This window comes from Prunus dulcis, chromosome 1 (assembly GCF_902201215.1).
Source record: "Prunus dulcis chromosome 1, ALMONDv2, whole genome shotgun sequence".
Taxonomy (NCBI): Eukaryota; Viridiplantae; Streptophyta; class Magnoliopsida; order Rosales; family Rosaceae; genus Prunus; species Prunus dulcis.
In genome coordinates, this window is record NC_047650.1 from 20,463,765 (window position 1) to 20,480,907 (window position 17,143).

General features: G+C 47.2%; 1 protein-coding gene across 1 annotated transcript; it reads right to left on the reverse strand.

Annotated features, from left to right (window-relative positions):
* Positions 1 to 424: 424 nt before the first annotated feature.
* LOC117613996 (pyruvate dehydrogenase E1 component subunit beta-1, mitochondrial) lies at positions 425 to 5,540 on the reverse strand. The gene is made up of 16 exons (XM_034342662.1): positions 5,347 to 5,540; positions 5,084 to 5,160; positions 4,901 to 4,975; positions 4,664 to 4,744; positions 4,554 to 4,580; positions 4,371 to 4,433; positions 4,107 to 4,193; positions 3,250 to 3,375; positions 2,984 to 3,117; positions 2,818 to 2,890; positions 2,631 to 2,696; positions 1,675 to 1,713; positions 1,471 to 1,595; positions 1,272 to 1,386; positions 964 to 1,069; positions 425 to 764 (listed from the first exon to the last, which is right to left on the reverse strand). Exons 2-15 carry the CDS (start codon positions 5,132 to 5,134, stop codon positions 1,001 to 1,003), a joined length of 1,131 nt encoding a protein of 376 aa, XP_034198553.1. The 5' UTR covers positions 5,135 to 5,160; positions 5,347 to 5,540; the 3' UTR covers positions 425 to 764; positions 964 to 1,000.
* Positions 5,541 to 17,143: the final 11,603 nt, after the last annotated feature.

Here is a 17,143-nt window from a genome sequence, read left to right on the forward strand (position 1 = left end):
CCAATGAACCGCAACTATAGTTTTGCCCCCAAACATTAGAAGAAGCTAAGAGAGTTGTTAATGTTTAAACACTGTTCTTAAGGCTCGTTTTGTAGTTCAAGTGGTTCAGAGCATTTACCCTAGGTCAAAAAAGATTTTAAAACGACACATTTGGTGTTTAGGATTGCATTGATTAACTCACTAATTTCATTATGCAGCCAATTGACCTTGTGATTCATATTTCCACGATAAAACACAAAGCACACTAGGAAAGTCGACAAAACTAGCTTCTGATATTTGCTCAATTGGTTTGTACCCTGCAAACTCAAAACGAACATACAACTAGAACATGCGTATCATTTCAAAATTCAAATTATTTTTTCTCCTTTCTAATATTTTTTCTCACTTATTTTGCTTTGGTTCTAACGAACATAAGCCTCAGAAAAGTACATCAACAATGAATGATTAACAAAAGGTAGCCAATACAAATGCCATTGGAAGATAAACACTGAAGCAGCACCATTAACATTTCTGGAATAAGATGGTGTGGTATAGAAATTCCAAGTACAAAACCCTGAAAATGGCTTCCAAAATGCGATCAGTTTAATGTTGACAGCCACAAATATCAAGGACAAAACAGAGTCAAAAAAATTCCTCGCTCTTGTCAATGTTCTCCCGAGTTATTTCACAAGCAGTTCCTCCCCGCACAGGATGATCTACCAGTTATTTGACAAGCAGTTCCTCCCCACAGGATGAGGAGAAATAATGTACAATCTCTATATCTCCTGAAAGAAAATTAAAGAATTATTCAGACAGATAAAGAAACTCACTTTATTAAAACCCTAAACACTCTATGAACCATAGAATAACCTAAAACTTTGATTAAAGAATGTTGGTACATACAGATCTGTAGCACGCATACAATAACCATATCATGCACGCACCAAATCATTCCATGAACCATGAAAGAACCCTTCAACTAACCTTGATTGGGAGAAATTTCTGCATTCGAGTAGTAAAATTAAGCACTTGCAGCCAATGACGCCGATCTGTAGCACGCTCTCTTTGCCGCACGAACAATATCTTCTACCTGTAAAAACAATTAACCAAAGATGTAAATGGCAATGCAGCCTAGCCTACAGCCCAATTAATGGCAAAGAGCCAACAACTAAATAACTATTGCACCTATTGACCAACTATAAGGCAGTTCAACCATAATTCAGTGCCAACAGTGGAAATACACAGTACACTGATAATTGATACCAAACCATAAAAATCGGAAGGGAACTCACCTGAGGAACAGCCAATCTCTCCAAATTAGCAGCATAAGGCATCGGAACATCAGCCCCAGCAATTCTCTCAACCGGTGCATCAAGATAGCCAAAGCTATCCTCAACAACAGATGTGCTGTTAAGAAGTACAGAGTGTTAAGTATAAAAAGTGTCTGAAATTCACTCAGCAGGGAACATACATGAGTGTAAAGAGACAGACCAGATTTCAGCACCAACACCATGCTGAGGAAACCCTTCTTCAACTGTTACCAGCCTGTTGGTTTTCCTTACCGAAGCATTGATGGTGTTCCTGTCCAGAGGACGAATTGACCGCAAATTTATGACCTGTAATAAAACAAATAGTCAATAATGTCTCTATTGCTAGAGTACGAACAAGATTGTGTTGTTACCAATATAAATTTACCTCAGCACTGATTCCTTCCTTAGCGAGTATCTCAGCCGCCTGAAAAAACCAACAGAATTAAATCACAAATGTAAGGGAGGAAAGGAGAGAGGGGGGGAGGAGAGAGAGAGAGTCTGGCTGCAAACCAAAGACTATATAAGCAAGAATTAATAGAAGTGCCTATAAAATCCACTTTCTATATTCTCTCTTATGCAGACATAAAATAAAAGTAAAAGAAATGTGTCTACAAATCGGCAGGCAAACCACTAATGGAATGTTGAACAATTATAAAGGCAACAGTATTTCACGGCAGCAACTAGGCGCTTCTTGTCAAAGCTATGATAAAGTTTCATGCAAGTTCCATTTCAAATTCCTCTAAATTATTAAGTACCACTTATTAAGCATCTGTCACGTCAATCCAGCTCTAACTCATACTTACCTAATTTGCTCTCGCCCCACCCCCCACCTGGATCAAAATATTCAACGAACTGCATTTGTTAAGGAGAACCAGTACTGGGAGAGATGTGAAGACAGGGATGGAGAGAGAGAGAGCGCAATGGAGGGAAAGAGCAATGGAGGGAGAGAGCGATGGGAGCTTTGAAATTGGGTCATAAATGTAGCAAAGGGGAGGACGGCATTGGGTCCTTCAATTTAATAAAGGAAGGGGATGTTCCAAAGAGGCACCTGTTGGAAATGAAGGCACGGGTCTTTCAAAGACCCTGTGAACTTCCAACTAATTTTATCATTAAATAAATAATAAATTAAATTACTCCCCTTATATTTTTCCAATGAAATAAACTCCCCTTAATTAAAGTTCTTTCTTAATTTTAGATTACATATTTAATTTAGTTAACCTGCTATACACGTACTCTCTCGTTCCCTTACCAAGTAACTATGATCTAACTTAATAGCAAAAATTACACCCTATTATTACATGCACCACATCCAGGCAGCAGAAGGAGGTAAAGTAAACAAACCTGCAGAGCATAGCCGACCATTTTTGAAAAAGCTGTAATAGTGACATCCTTTCCTTCTTTCTCAATCTGAGTTTAATTATATTACGATTAGAAGGCAATCATCATTGATAGAGAACAAAAAAACGTGGAATTAAGAGTGCAAGCAACAAGCATCTTTCAGATGCATTTCCATTAGCTCAGTGATCACCTTAGCTTTCCCTATTGGAAGGCAAAAACTGGAATCAAGAACTTCAGCTGAAACAGGAAATGACTCACCATATCTGAAACAAAAAATTACAGCGAAACATCAAACCCATAATGTTTGACAAGAAAACAAACAACATAAACATGACAATCTGCAGTGAATTACTTACAGCAACTCATTCTCAAGGAAAACAACAGGATCAGGGTCCCTAATGGCAGCTTTTAGGAGCCCACGAGCATCTTCAGATGAATAAGGGGTCAAAACTTTCAACCCAGGGACGGCAGCATACCATGCTGCATAACACTAGATCAAAACACTTATCATTAATTGTCAAAATTCATTCGCAATTCACACTAACTAAATGGTAACATATGAAAGATGGCCATGTAACAAAGTAGCCGAGAGATGTAAAATAAATGGCTTGAAGAACATTACTTGAGAGTGCTGGGCACCAACACCAGCAGCAGCACCGTTTGGTCCTCTGAAAACAATGGGGACATTTATTTGGCCCGCAGACATATAATTTGATTTTGCTGCAGAATTGATGATGTGGTCAATTGCCTGCAACAAAAGCCCTAACTGAGATTCAAAATAACAACAGAAAATATATAATCCTCTAAAGAATTATAAATAGGACTAAATGATCTAGCAGGCTGATAAGAACAAGACTGTAAAATACCTGTAAGTAAATAGATATAATGCAGCCAAAAAAAAGATTTCAAAGTTCTCATCCTTTTCAACTTAACAGTCTTAGAAGGTGAAACATCTGAAATCCTCTAGGGAAACCTCTCAATCTCTCTCTCTCTCTCTCCCCCTCTCTCTCTCTCAATCAAGAGGGACCTTTGTTTAATATAACATCTAATCCTTCCAGCACCACTTAAAGAACTCCAAAAATGTTCAATTCTTAATTTTATACAATAAAATCTTAAGTAAACGATTAGAGGTTAAAAAGGCATATCGTTACACCAACTCAGCCTACCAAGGGCTACAGGGCAGCAGCATGAAAGCAGAAAATTTCATTAGTAAAAAACTTGAATCCATTTCATGGTGAAATAAATCAAGAACACTTCTCCTTGAATGGAAGGTATCTGGATTTTCTATAGAACAAGACCACGACAAGATTTGCTACAATTATAATATGAACAAATTCGATAAGTGCCCATGTCAGCATTTTAGATGGCAATAGTTTCAGACTATCCAAAACAACCTTCAGTGTCAAGACATCAACCATATAACATTAAACTCAAGTACAAAAATGTCAGAAGTTTATAACCAAAGAAAAATCCTCCAACCTGCATTGAGAAGTTAAAGGTCATAAACTCTACAACAGGTTTCAAACCATAGTAAGCAGCACCAACTCCAATCCCAGTGAACCCAGCCTGTAAACATTAAATGAGATAAGTCAGCTACTTTCACTAATGTAAATAAACATACAGGGCCAACATAACATGAAGTCTAGGAGCGAAATAAAGAAAATGGAAGAAATTAATGATTTTACAGAACCACAGAAGTAAACAAAAGAGAATTTGCATGGCTTGTCAAGTAACAGGAATTACCTCCGTGATGGGGGTATCAAGAACTCTGTCAGGGCCATACTTGTCGAGAAGTCCTTTGGATATCTATATACAATGGAGCATAAAGGCCAACTGTCAGAGATGTGTAAGTTCACATGGGATAGTAATGGAAAAGGAAGGAAAAAAGGAGAATTCAAATGTATTTCTTCAGTAAATAATTCTAACCTTGTAAGCACCTTGGTATTCCCCAACCTGCATAACATAAAGAACAACGATCAAGCTTAAGAAAACAGTTTCTAAGTAAAAAATAGTACAACCTATCCATGTATCCTCACCTCTTCACCCATCAAGAACACTTTCGGGTCTGCAGACATTTCCTCATCGAGTGCAGAGTTTAAAGCATCCCTCACTGTCATCTGTGTGCATAATTTTCATTTGCATAAAAATATTAAGTGCCTCTGGAAAGTGAAGACATGCCACTGAGCATAGGTACAAATAAAAACTAATGCCCAAAAGTGATGTGAACAAGCAGGACAGTAAAATTGGGAGTCTAATCCGAAAACTAACTTTACCTCTTTTGCGGAAGATGAAAAAGCTCTCAATGCCGATGTGGTGGGGCGGATCCTCTGCATGGACTGCCCCAAAATCTGAACCATCACAAATATTGGGTGAACAAATCATATTAAGGGTAAAGCAATGAAGTGTCTTCCATAATCAAAACCACAATAAAGAATTGCAGAAATATTAGGGTGTACCATAGCAGATGAGCTTCCAGCTCCCACCTTTTGCCTTAAAATCCCCAACATCGTTGCCTCTTTTCCTCAAAATCAAACTGACCACCAAATAAATAAATAAACAGAACGAAAAAAAAAACTATTTAGGAACTGAAATTTTCAGTGAAAGCACTGAGCATATGTGGAAGAACAAAACGATTACTGGACATAAGGAAACAAAAGATCAGATCAAAATTGATGGGGAAACAAATCAGAGGGCCTAGGAATTTGGGAGAGAGACGAACCTTGTTGGCGGGTTTGGAGTGGGGATCGGATCGGCGACGAGATGTGTAAAAATGAGCGTGAAGGGAAACAGCAGCCACCGCTCTTTCTTCAATTACCTTTCGTTTTAATAATTCTGTATTTTGTTTTCTCTCCGTTCTTTCGACCTTTTATTATTTATTTCATTTTCCCTTTTTATCATTTCTTTAATTTGGAACTTCCACCAAGTTCTGCGGCTTCGGAAAAATGTAATATTACGATGAGTGGTAGTTCCAACTTTATAACACTTTGATAGGACGTGTGAGAAGAATAATGCTAGGTTTATTATATTTTTATATTATATTTTATATTTTTTTAATAAAGGTGGAGTCCACCAATATAATAGGGTCCACTTCTATTAAAGATGATATACAATATGATATGAAAATTTTGATAAGCCTAATATTTTTCGTGTGAGAAACTCCATTTACCACTATTGCTTTTATTTTATTTTATTTTTGAAAAGCAAAATGCTCTTAAAATAAGTGTAAATAAAAAATATAGTTTTTTGTACACTTATTATTTGACTTTCATTATTAAATAATGACAGCAAAATAAAAAGGTAAAGTCGTAATTAGGTTGGAAGTCCCTGGTTGGCGGTCAATAACCAAAACGCTTGGAGGCGTGGACAGCCGCAGAAAGCACAAGGTGTAGTTTGAAAAGATTGTTAACGACAAGAGATAATTAAAAAATGATTAATGTCAATTAAAAGATAAATTAATTAATTTTGATAAATAGCACAGAGAGGGTAGGTTAGGTCCTTTGCAGATAAAGAAAAAGGAAGGTAGGTAGGCAGGCAGTGCTATGGTGGGGGGCGGATTAGTGGACAATGTGCACCCAACTACCACAAACGAGGCAATGTTTGTTTGTTGATATAAAATTGAATCAAATCAATAGGTTTGTTTTTTGTAGCCATCCAAAGTGGAGGAAAGGTATTCGATGTTTTGGGGTCCAGTCTGCTTTAGCCTTCAACTATCAACTCCACCTAATGGCGGTTTGTGTTGTTTTGGTGCAAAAACTTGTACGGGGCAAGAGAAGTCCATTTTTGACTTCGAAAATAAGGTAGTAATTTAGATTCGTTGGTTGTTTTAGTAAATATCAAGAGGTATTCCCACATTCCAAAAATGGAATTAATTCCCGCTTGAAGTTGACGTATGAAAAATAAAGTAAAGTCATGAAAATGGGGCCCTTTAATTTATTTGTTTTTTTGGTAATATAGGGACAAAGCCCAAATCAAAAAAACTACACATAAACAAATCTATGTGTTTATACTGTATATTAACGACCAATGACCACCTGACACGTGGACGGAATCGACAACTTGACATTACAGGCCCTTCGGCATGTACCCTACCGAACCCTATACATCTTGATGCTTCCTACAGTCCCACATCAGAAATATGAACATAATGCACGCCTCCCTAGGCCTATATAAGGAGACCCCTATTCCCAAAAGAGAGGGACAGAACGATCAACGGTACGCTATCGCTTGATCTGTAATATGATATTTACTAAATCCGTACTTACTTAAGCATCGGAGAGCCTTCGGCCGGTACCGCACCGGTACCCCAAGGTCTTACCGAACGTATCCTTTTTGCAGGAACTCGATCTTCCGAAGACTAACTCCCTTCCGAAGACATAATATCACTAAGTTGGGCAAGCCACGTGTCAAACCACTTTTTCGCATCAACAGTTTGGCGCCGTCTGTGGGAAACGAAACAAAAATCATCAACCCACAATCCCCTATACACATGGGGACCACTTCAGTACCCAATTTTCTATTGGAGGAAGGGATGTCGTTCGGAAGGCAAACTGGGGCTAGCCCAGCGCTACCCCCATGCACCCCTTTCGGAAACGCCCCCTCAATCCAAACAACCGCCGAAGCCGAGCTAGTAGCCCAAATCGCGTCCCTGCGGAAGGACATGGCTAGGCTTCAGGAGCACAACCACCACCTTTCGTCCAAAGTGGACGAAACCCAACAGCTGCTGCACCAACAGCACGCGCAAAACATCCAGACAACTCACTCTTCCGAGAGCTTGGGAACCCCCCATAGGAGAAGGAAGTATGGAAAGGCTGCGAGGGCAACGCCCGCGCCTTCCAAACAGTTAGTGGTGCTGACACCACGGGATCAACCACATGTCCCTAAGAAGGTCTACTCCGATTGCCGACACAGGCTTAACGATCGGGATGCGGAGAGACAGAGGTCTCCGATCAGGGTTAGCGCTCGACTAAGGGAATCCCAGATGAACGCCCTAGGAAGCAAATCGCCTATTCGGAGGGTCAGGGGCCTGGACACCACTGAGGAGTCGGCGTCCGAGTACATCCCTTCCAACACGCAAACTTCCACCTACCGTTCGGCACCAACCAAATACTCGGGGGATAACTCTGTGAGCCCGCGAAGACGCTCGGAAGACTATGGTTCTGAGGAAATACCAAGCCGAGACCCTGTTGTCCGACTCCTTTTTCAGAAGGTCCGGAAAATGGAAAACGACAAGGCTCGCTCCCAGGAACCTGAGTGGGGAAAGCTTCGGCCCGGGCCGTTCACAAGACGCATCCGACGCTCTCGACAGGATCGGGAAGTGCAGCCATTGCGCATACCGTTCTACACTGGTATGTAGGATGCAAGGGTCTGAGCGATGAGGGGCAGTGTCTGCTATTCCCGTCTTCACTTACCGAAGCAGCCCTGAACTGGTTCTACCGGTTGGAGCCGAAAACGGTAGATTCTTTTGACGAGCTAAAACAAATTTTCCTCAATCACTTCATGATCCAAACGGACCGCCTTTACTCTGCCGACGATTTGTACACAATTCGGCAGAGAGAGGACGAGCCATTGAGGGAGTATGCGGCGCGCTTCAGTCACGAATACTCAAGGTGCCCGGAAACAGATGATAGGGCAGCCTACGGCGCCTTCAAGAGTGGCCTTTGGTCATCGCATTTCCGATACTTGGTACACAGCAGCAACTGGCGCACGTATGATGAGCTGATGAAGCAAACGCTTATCCGAGTACTTCAACTCGAAACCCAGTGTTTCGGCACGCCGAGAGGATACAGAGCCAAACGCTTATCCGGCAAAGACGCAGTCCTACAAGAGGGTCCACTCATATTCGGCAGACCATAAGCGGAAAGACAACCGTGCCGATCGAAGAGATCAGCCGAAGAGGGGAAAAGGGCGGTATGGTCGCAACGACAACCGAGGACCCCTACCCAATCGTGACCACGGCAACGAGGTCTTTACCCTACTGAATACCACCTATAAGGCCGTTCTGATGAACGAACAAGAAATAATACCCAAACCGAATATTCGAAGACCCAATCGGCACGACAACCGGGAAACCGGTAAATTCTGCCGATACCATCAGCACAACATGTAAGATCCCACATCAACCAGCGGAGAGGGGGTGATGTGCCTTATATATGCACACCCGCATCCATCTAGCACGAGGCCTTGTGGGAGCTCACTGGCTTCGGGTTCGTAGGAACTCCGAAGTTAAGCGAGTTGGAGGCTGGAGCAATCCCATGATGGGTGACCACCCTGGGAAGTTGCTTCGTGAGCTCCCAGAAACAAACCCGTGCGGGACACTGTCGAGTGGGCCCAGAGCGGACAATATCGTGCTAGGTGTAGGAAGCCCCCAACTTGGACGAGGCCTTTTGGGAGCTCACTGGCTTCGGAGTTGTAAGAACTCCGAAGTTAAGCGAGTTGGAGGCTGGAGCAATCCCAGGATAGGTGACCACCCTGGGAAGTTGCTTCGTGAGCTCCCAGAAACAAAACCGTGCGGGCTGGTGAGAATGTAGCCAGGCCCAAAGCGGACAATATCGCGCTACGGCGGAGCCGGTCCGGGGTGTGACAATTTGGTATCGGAGCCACTCTGCCGTGTGGTGCGAGTGTGCCGACGAGGATGTCGGATCCCTTAAGGGGGGTGGATTGTGAGATCCCACATCGACCAAACGGAGAGGGGGTGATGTGCCTTATATGGCACACCTCGCATCTATCTAGCACGAGGCCTTGTGGGAGCTCACTAGCTTCGGGTTCGTAGGAACTCCGAAGTTAAGCGAGTTGGAGGCTGGAGCAATCCCAGGATGGGTGACCACCCTGGGAAGTTGCTCGTGAGCTCCCAGAAACAAAACCGTGCGGGCTGTGAGAGAGGTCCAAAGCGGACAATATCGTGCTACGGCGGAGCCAGTCCCGGGGTGTGACACAACAGCCACAATACAGAAGATTGTATAAGCCTGAGAAAGATTGTGGAGCGGCTAATCCGAGAGGGGAAATTGGACCAGTATATCGCCCGGCAGCCACCGTCGCCGGTGCCGAACCCCACTCGACAGATAAGCATGATAAGCACTATCAGTGGGGGACCTACCGTTGCGGGGATGAGCCACCGCTCGATGAAACAGTATGTGCGCGCCGCGCAGTTTCCTCAGGTGCTCGGCATCGAGGTGAATCGGCACCAGGAAATACCGAAAGTCCACTGGGGACCGATCACCTTTAGCAAAGAGGAAGAGGAGGGAATCCTTTATCCCCACGACGACCCGATGATCATCCGAGCTGAAATCGGCGACTACGATGTAGGGCGAGTGCTGATCGATACCGGGAGCTCCGTGAGCGTGATCTTTGCCGAAGCTTTCAGAGAGATGGGAATCAGCGACAACTTGGTCAACCGGCAGTTGACACCTTTGCTGAGTTTCTCCGGGGACCTGGTCCAACCAATCGGCAGCGTTAAACTGCCAATTACATTTGGCACGGCGCCAAGAAGGGCGACGACATACGATCATTTCCTCAACGTTGACTGCCCGACGGCATACAACGTCATCGTTGGCCGAACGGCACTTACAAGGATCAAGGCGCATGTTTCGCCCCACATGCTACTGATGAAGTTCCCAACCCCGAACGGCACGGGAGCAATCCGGGGAAATCAGTTGAGTGCGCGGACTTGCTACGCTACGGCACTCAAGGCAACCTCTTTCAAACTCCCCAACGAGACCATGACTGTGCAGGGGTTACCGAACGGTATGGGACTGGTCAACGACCCTAGAGATGAGTCCCCCACACCTCACACGCAACCTGCCGAGGAATTGGAGACGGTAACCTTAAACCATGAACAGCCCGATCGACAGGTTAGGATCGGCACAAGACTCACTGCAGACCTCCGAACGCAATTCATAAACTTCTTGCGGCACCATTCGGAAGTATTCGCATGGTCTTATGAAGATATGCCCGGCATCGACCCGGAGGTCATCAGCCATAAACTCACCATTTCCCCCGCTTATAAGCCCGTGAGGCAGAAGCGCCGATCATACGATGCCGAACGGTACGAAGCAATGCGCACAGAGGTCGATAAACTTCAAACCATCGGCTTCATCCGGGGGGCAACGTATCCGGTATGGCTGGCAAATTCCGTGATGGTGAGAAAGACCACCGGCGGGGGGCGAATGTGCCAAGACTATACCGATCTCAACAAGGCCTGCCCGAAGGACAGCTTTCCGTTACCACGGATAGACCAGCTCGTGGACGCCACTGCCGGCCACGAACTGCTGAGCTTTATGGATGCCTATTCCGGCTATAATCAGATATTCATGCACCCTCCCGATAGCGAACACACCGCATTCATAACGGACAAAGGGTTGTACTGTTATAATGTCATGCCGTTCGGTCTGAAGAACGCGGGGGCAACATATCAAAGGCTCGTCAACAAAATCTTCGCCGGTTACATCGGCAACATCATGGAGGTTTATGTTGACGACATGTTGGTAAAAAGCAGAACTGCCGAAGATCACCTACAGAACTTATCGATTATGTTCGGCATACTGAAAGACTACCGGATGAGACTGAACCCGAAGAAATGCGCCTTCGGTGTATCTTCCGGGAAATTCCTCGGATTCATGATCAGTCAGAGGGGGATCGAAGCGAATCCCGAGAAAATAAAAGCAATCATCGATATGGAGAGGCCGAAGACGACGAAGGACATTCAGAGCCTTACCGGACGCGTGGCCGCCTTGACCCGCTTCATATCGAAAGCTACCGATAAATGTGCACCGTTCTTCAAAGCCTTGAAAGGGGGCAAACGGGATATCACATGGACTGCCGAATGCGATAACGCATTTCAAGACTTAAAGAACTATATGAGCAAAGCCCCCCTGTTGTCAAAACCGCTGCCTGGAGAAATTCTCTACCTATACCTTTCGGTATCCGGAACTGCCGTCAGCTCGGTATTGATTCGGAAACCGGAGAAGGCAGAGTTACCAATTTTCTATGTCAGCAAGGCACTCCAGAGCGCTGAACTTCGGTATCCACCATTAGAGCAGCTGGCTCTAGCCCTTGTTGTCTCGGCACGAAGACTTCGGCCATACTTCCAGGCACACGGGATCAAAGTCCTGACCAACCAACCGCTCCGGCAAGTGCTCCAGAAACCAGAAATTTCTGGCCGATTGATCAAATGGGCGATCGAACTCGGGGAATTCGACATACAGTTCGTCCCGAGGCCCGCCGAAAAGGGCCAGGCTGTCGTCGATTTTATCTCCGAGCTCACCCTATCAACGGCACAACCGACGCCCGAGGAGGTTACCGAGACCGTCTTGCCGGACGAGCTGAACGCCGAACGGTTTGACAGCCCAACTCCAATATGGGTTTTGCACGTCGATGGCTCGACAAACCAACAAGGATGGGAAGCAGGCTTGGTGCTGACAACACCGGACGGCTCAAGATGGAGTACGCCCTCCGATTCGACTTCCGGACCTCTAACAATGAAGCGGAATATGAAGCCCTCTTGGCCGGCCTTCGGTTAGCCAAGAGCATGAATGCAGAGCAAATCCGAATTCACAGCGACTCCCAGCTCATTGTGAACCAGGTAACGGCAGACTTCGTCGCCAAGGATGCCTCCATGTATGCCTACCTTTCAACCGCCCACCGGCTACTCCGAAGTTTCCAAGCATACGAGATCAAACAGAACCCCAGAGGCGAAAACAGCCATGCCGATGCACTGGCACGCCTGGCTTCGACAATAAACGACAAGGTCAGAAGAAAGGTACCAGTGGAGATTCTTGCCCGACCGAGCACGGTAGCCTCCGAAGCGTGTACCAGTGGAGATGTATGAGGATACATGGATGTCTCATATCTACTTGTACCTGACGAACGGCACCCATCCTAAGGACAAGGCCCAGGCGCGGAAGCTCAGATACCGATCAGCAAGATACACAGTCATCAACGATGTGCTCTGCAAACGTGGCTACACCACCCCATACCTCAAATGCCTTACGGCAGAGCAGGTGGACTACGTCCTTCAGAAAATTCATAATGGTGTGTGTGGCGACCATTCCGGGTCCCGATCCCTCGCCTATGAAGCCTTTCGGCAGGGATACTTTTAGCCAACCATGCACCAAGACGCTAATTCACTGGTGAAAAGGTGTGACAAATGCCAGCGCTTCGGTAACGTTCCGCATGTCCCTGCCGAACCATTAACACCGATTGTAAGTCCTTGGCCTTTCGCACAATGGGGACTAGACCTGATCGGTCCAATGCCGCAAGGCAAGAGGCAGGTCAAATATGCAGTGGTTGCCGTTGACTACTTCACAAAATGGGTGGAAGCCGAACCTTTGACAACCATAACGGCAGCAAGGATGGAGGAATTCGTCTGGACTCATATTTGTTGTTGATTCGGTATCCCATATGCAATCATTACCGATAACGGCAGGCAATTTGATTCGGAACTCTTCAGGCAATTTTGCACCCGCTTGAAAATCAACTTGTTTTTCGCATCACCAGCCCATCCCCAGTCGAACGGTCAGGTTGAAGCAATAAACAAAATAGTAAAGAAGCTACTGAAACGGCAGCTAGACAAGGCCAAAGGAGCATGGCCAGAGAAGCTTCCCGAAGCACTGTGGGCCATTCGGACGTCGTATCGAACGTCCACTGGAGAAACCCCCTTTTTCCTGGCTTTTGGTTCGGAAGCAGTGGTGCCTGTGGAAATCGGCGAACCGTCCAACCGAACGGAAACCTTCGCACCGAAGCAGAACGAAGAGGCTATGTCTCTAAGCCTTGACCTACTCGAGGAGCACCGAGCGCAAGCCAACCTCCGGAATGAAGCCTACAAACAGCGTGTGTCTCGGTATTACGACTCTAGGGTCAGACTCCGCTCTTTCCAAATCGGGGACTGGGTCATGCGCAAGGTATCGCTTGCGACGAAGGATACCACGGAAGGAACCCTCGGACCTTCCTGGGAAGGACCTTATGAAATCATCGGTATCCTTCGCTCGGGAACCTACCGACTAAGAGGCTCCAACGGCAAGGCCCTCGGCCATCCTTGGAACGTAGAACATCTCAAGTACTACTACAAGTGACCTAGCCTACGGCAGGTTGGAACTGTAATTACTCAATGTATTTGTTCTTCGCAAATGATTAATAGAAAGTCTTCGGCACTATTACTTCAGCCTCTCTTTAATTGTCCTACTAGCCCACGGCAGTTAAGTGTTAATATCCCACGGCATCAATATTAGCCTACGGCAATAAGTGATTGTCGAGATTTTTTTACCCTTCGAATTTCACGTTCTATCGGCAATTAGCCTACGGTAATTAGCAATTATGACGTGTGAAGTTCAGAATTAACGTTCTATCGGCAATTGGCCTACGGCAATTAGCAAACAAAGCGTACTCACGCGGATTAAAATCAACACTTGAACAATTGGCATTTGAATAGTTTAAAATCAAATTAAGTGATGCCCTCGGCATCAAGATGTTCGAAATAAGAACCAAAAAATTAAAAATTACAAACTAAGTTGCACGATACAAGATTAAAAATGCCCTCAGGCAGTGGCTTCGCCCTCTGCAGTGGCCTCGGCAGCACCAGGTCCCTCGGCGGCGTCCTCCCCTTCATAATCCTCGATCATTTCTTCGGTAATACCCTCCGGAAGGGGAGGAGGATCGGCGGCGAAGTTCAAGTTCAGCTTCTGCCCAGGGTTGTACCGTTTGAATCGGTACAACATATCCGCCATCTCCGAGCCCACTTTCCGGTCCAGAAGGGTGGTGAACTCTTCAGAGGAGCGATATTTCTGGACGGCTGACCGAACGGCAGCCTCAATCTCCGCAGCCTTGGTCCGCTCAGATTCTTCAAGGGCATCTTGGACCGCCTCCGAAGCGGCCTCGGCATCCCGCGCTGCCTCCCGCGCTGCCTCCAAAGCCACCCGCGTCTCTTCCGCCTTCGCCTCCGAAGCGAGGGCTCGCCGTTCGGCGGCCTCTTTCTCCCTCAGCAGCTGGGCGTGGTCCTGGAGAGCCTTGCCCGCTTCGGCAACCTTGGCCCTGCTGTCGTTGTAGGCTTTCTTAGCCCGTTCGGCAGCAGAGATGGCCCGCTTGACGCAGAGCCACATCTCCATGGACGCCTGCACACACAACGAAGTCAGAAAGAAGCCCCACTTGGCACAAAAGGAATGAAAATACAAATGGAGGAAAAGATTTCTGACCGATGCCTGCAGCCGAAAGGCGCGTCCGGCCTACTCCCGAAGAAGCTTCTTCGGCAATTCGTCAACCTCCAGTAGCTCCATCTGAGACCCGAGGATCATATGGTTGACGAATTGCACCGTCTTCGAAGGGCAGGCGATGGTGACGGCCTCGGTAGGCCCGTCCTCGTCCTCCGCCGCGAAGACGGCCCTCGAAGCCTCCGAAGGACGGCTCCGCTTGGAAGCGGGAGAGGCTTCCAAGTCCATCGTCACCTGCCGTTTTCCAGCGGCTCTGGAGGCGGCAGCTTTGGCATCTGACTGCCTCGGCGCCGGGATTACAGCAGTCGGCCAGGCAGCGGGTTCGGCACCCAGCTGCCGCAGCCGCTCGGCGAGGGTTACATCCTCGAGATCCGCCAGTTGCCGAAGGGGAGGTGCCTCGGGCTGGAAGATTCATTCATCTTCTTGGCCTCGGCAGCCTTCCTTGCGTCCGTCACTGGCAAAAAAAAAAGACAATCAATCAGTCCGCATGCACAAAAACAAAAAAGAGGAAAAGCGCAAGCAAACATACTCTCGGCAGGGTCGACGAGCCCGGCTCTGATCAGATTGTTGGTGAAGAGGAAGCGCGGGTAGACTCGATCGGCAGCAGGAACCTTCAGCCTCACCCTGTCGATCTGCCGAATCTCACTTTGTGTGGGAGTCGGCTGCTTGATTTTGCCTGACCGAAGAGAGAGGTAGTAAATAAATATAAAAAGAAAACAGAAATACAGCCTACCGATCTGTAACTAAGAAACCTACCGGCGATTTGGAACGTCGTGGGTACCGGGAACTGCGGACGTACTTCCGATGGTGATTCCCAATCACCAGAGAGTAGCACCCGCTGATTCCTCCACGACTTCTGGGAAGTCGGCACCGAGCAGATGAAGTGACCCCGCTCGGAAGCCTTCAGGCAGTTCGCCTGAACCCAGCCACCATGATCGGCACTCTTCGACTTGGTGATGCTGTAGAGATACGAAAATTGCTCGTAGGAAGGCTCCCCCTCCCCGACAATCCCGAAAGCAGCTATCACCCCCATCAGGGCCACCCAGAAGTTAGGGTTGTACTGGCCCGGGGCATACTCGATCTGGGCAAGTATCTTCTGCACAGCTGGCTGCAACGGCAACCTGATCCCCTGCAGAAGCATGTCGGTGAAGAAGGCGACTTCACCATCCCCAGGATCGCTGAGGGATTCGGTAGGGCTCGGAATCCTCATCTTCACCGAGTCCGGAATGAGGTACTCGGCCCTAATCTTTTCAAGCTCTGATTCGGTAAGCTTGTTCGGCTCCATATAATCGACCCCGAATAGGGTCTTCTTTGGTACGCCCACCGGTATCCTAGATCGCTCCCGGTGGACGATCGTCACCCTCGGCCGAGAAGGACCGGCAACGACCTCATCACGACCGGATGTAGAGGCCTCCGGCTGATCGAAGACACCAACGCGGGTACCGTCCTTATATACCGCGGCCAAGGGATGCGGTTGCCCCGTCATCAGTCCCTTGCCGATGCCGTGGGTGGGAACGGAGTTCACCTCCTCACCGAGTATCTCTACATCGGTGTCCTCTCCACCCTCGGCTTCGAGGCTCGCAGCCCCGCTGGACGTGTCCCAGCCCGACGACAACTCCCCATCGAACGCATTGGGCTCACTGCCGAAGGACGACTCGCTAGCAGACATCTACAAAACAGGGAAAGGAAGGCTAAGGTGGTTGTGTCATAAACTACCCTACCGATGTCTACGCCACTACCTATAGCTCACTAGACCACCGAAGGAGGGTCCTACTAATGATCGGCTAAGCCTATGCTACGAAAGCACGCACGGAAATACAAGAAAACATTATGAGGCTACCGAACGGTATCTTACCTCGAGTATTATGGGAAGACCTGGTTGCCGTTCAAACGCCTCGGGAATCGCCTTGATTGCTGATAACTCCTTTGAAAATCGCCTCGATTGCCGTTTACAGCCTTCGAAAATCGCCTACGCAGAGCTCTCGCGTCAACTTTAAAATGCAAAGTGAGTTTTACGCTTGGAGCAGCCTCAATTTATAGGAAGATGGCTACAACGGTACACCTCGGGAAACCAAACGGCTCATAAATGCCGCCGTCAGGCGTTACTTCGCTAGCCACGTGTCGCCCAATGAATGGTGGCATAGGCTGCACGCCGGGTACAGAAGACGAAGCGTCTCTGCACGCCAGGCGCAGAAAACGAAGCTTCTCTGCCTTCACCCCTCTCAGCATCGGCGACCCTTCGGTCTAAGGGGAGCCTCTCCCAAACGAACTTGCCGAACGGCAGGGCTTCTACGAACCATCAGGGGAGAACCAAATTCC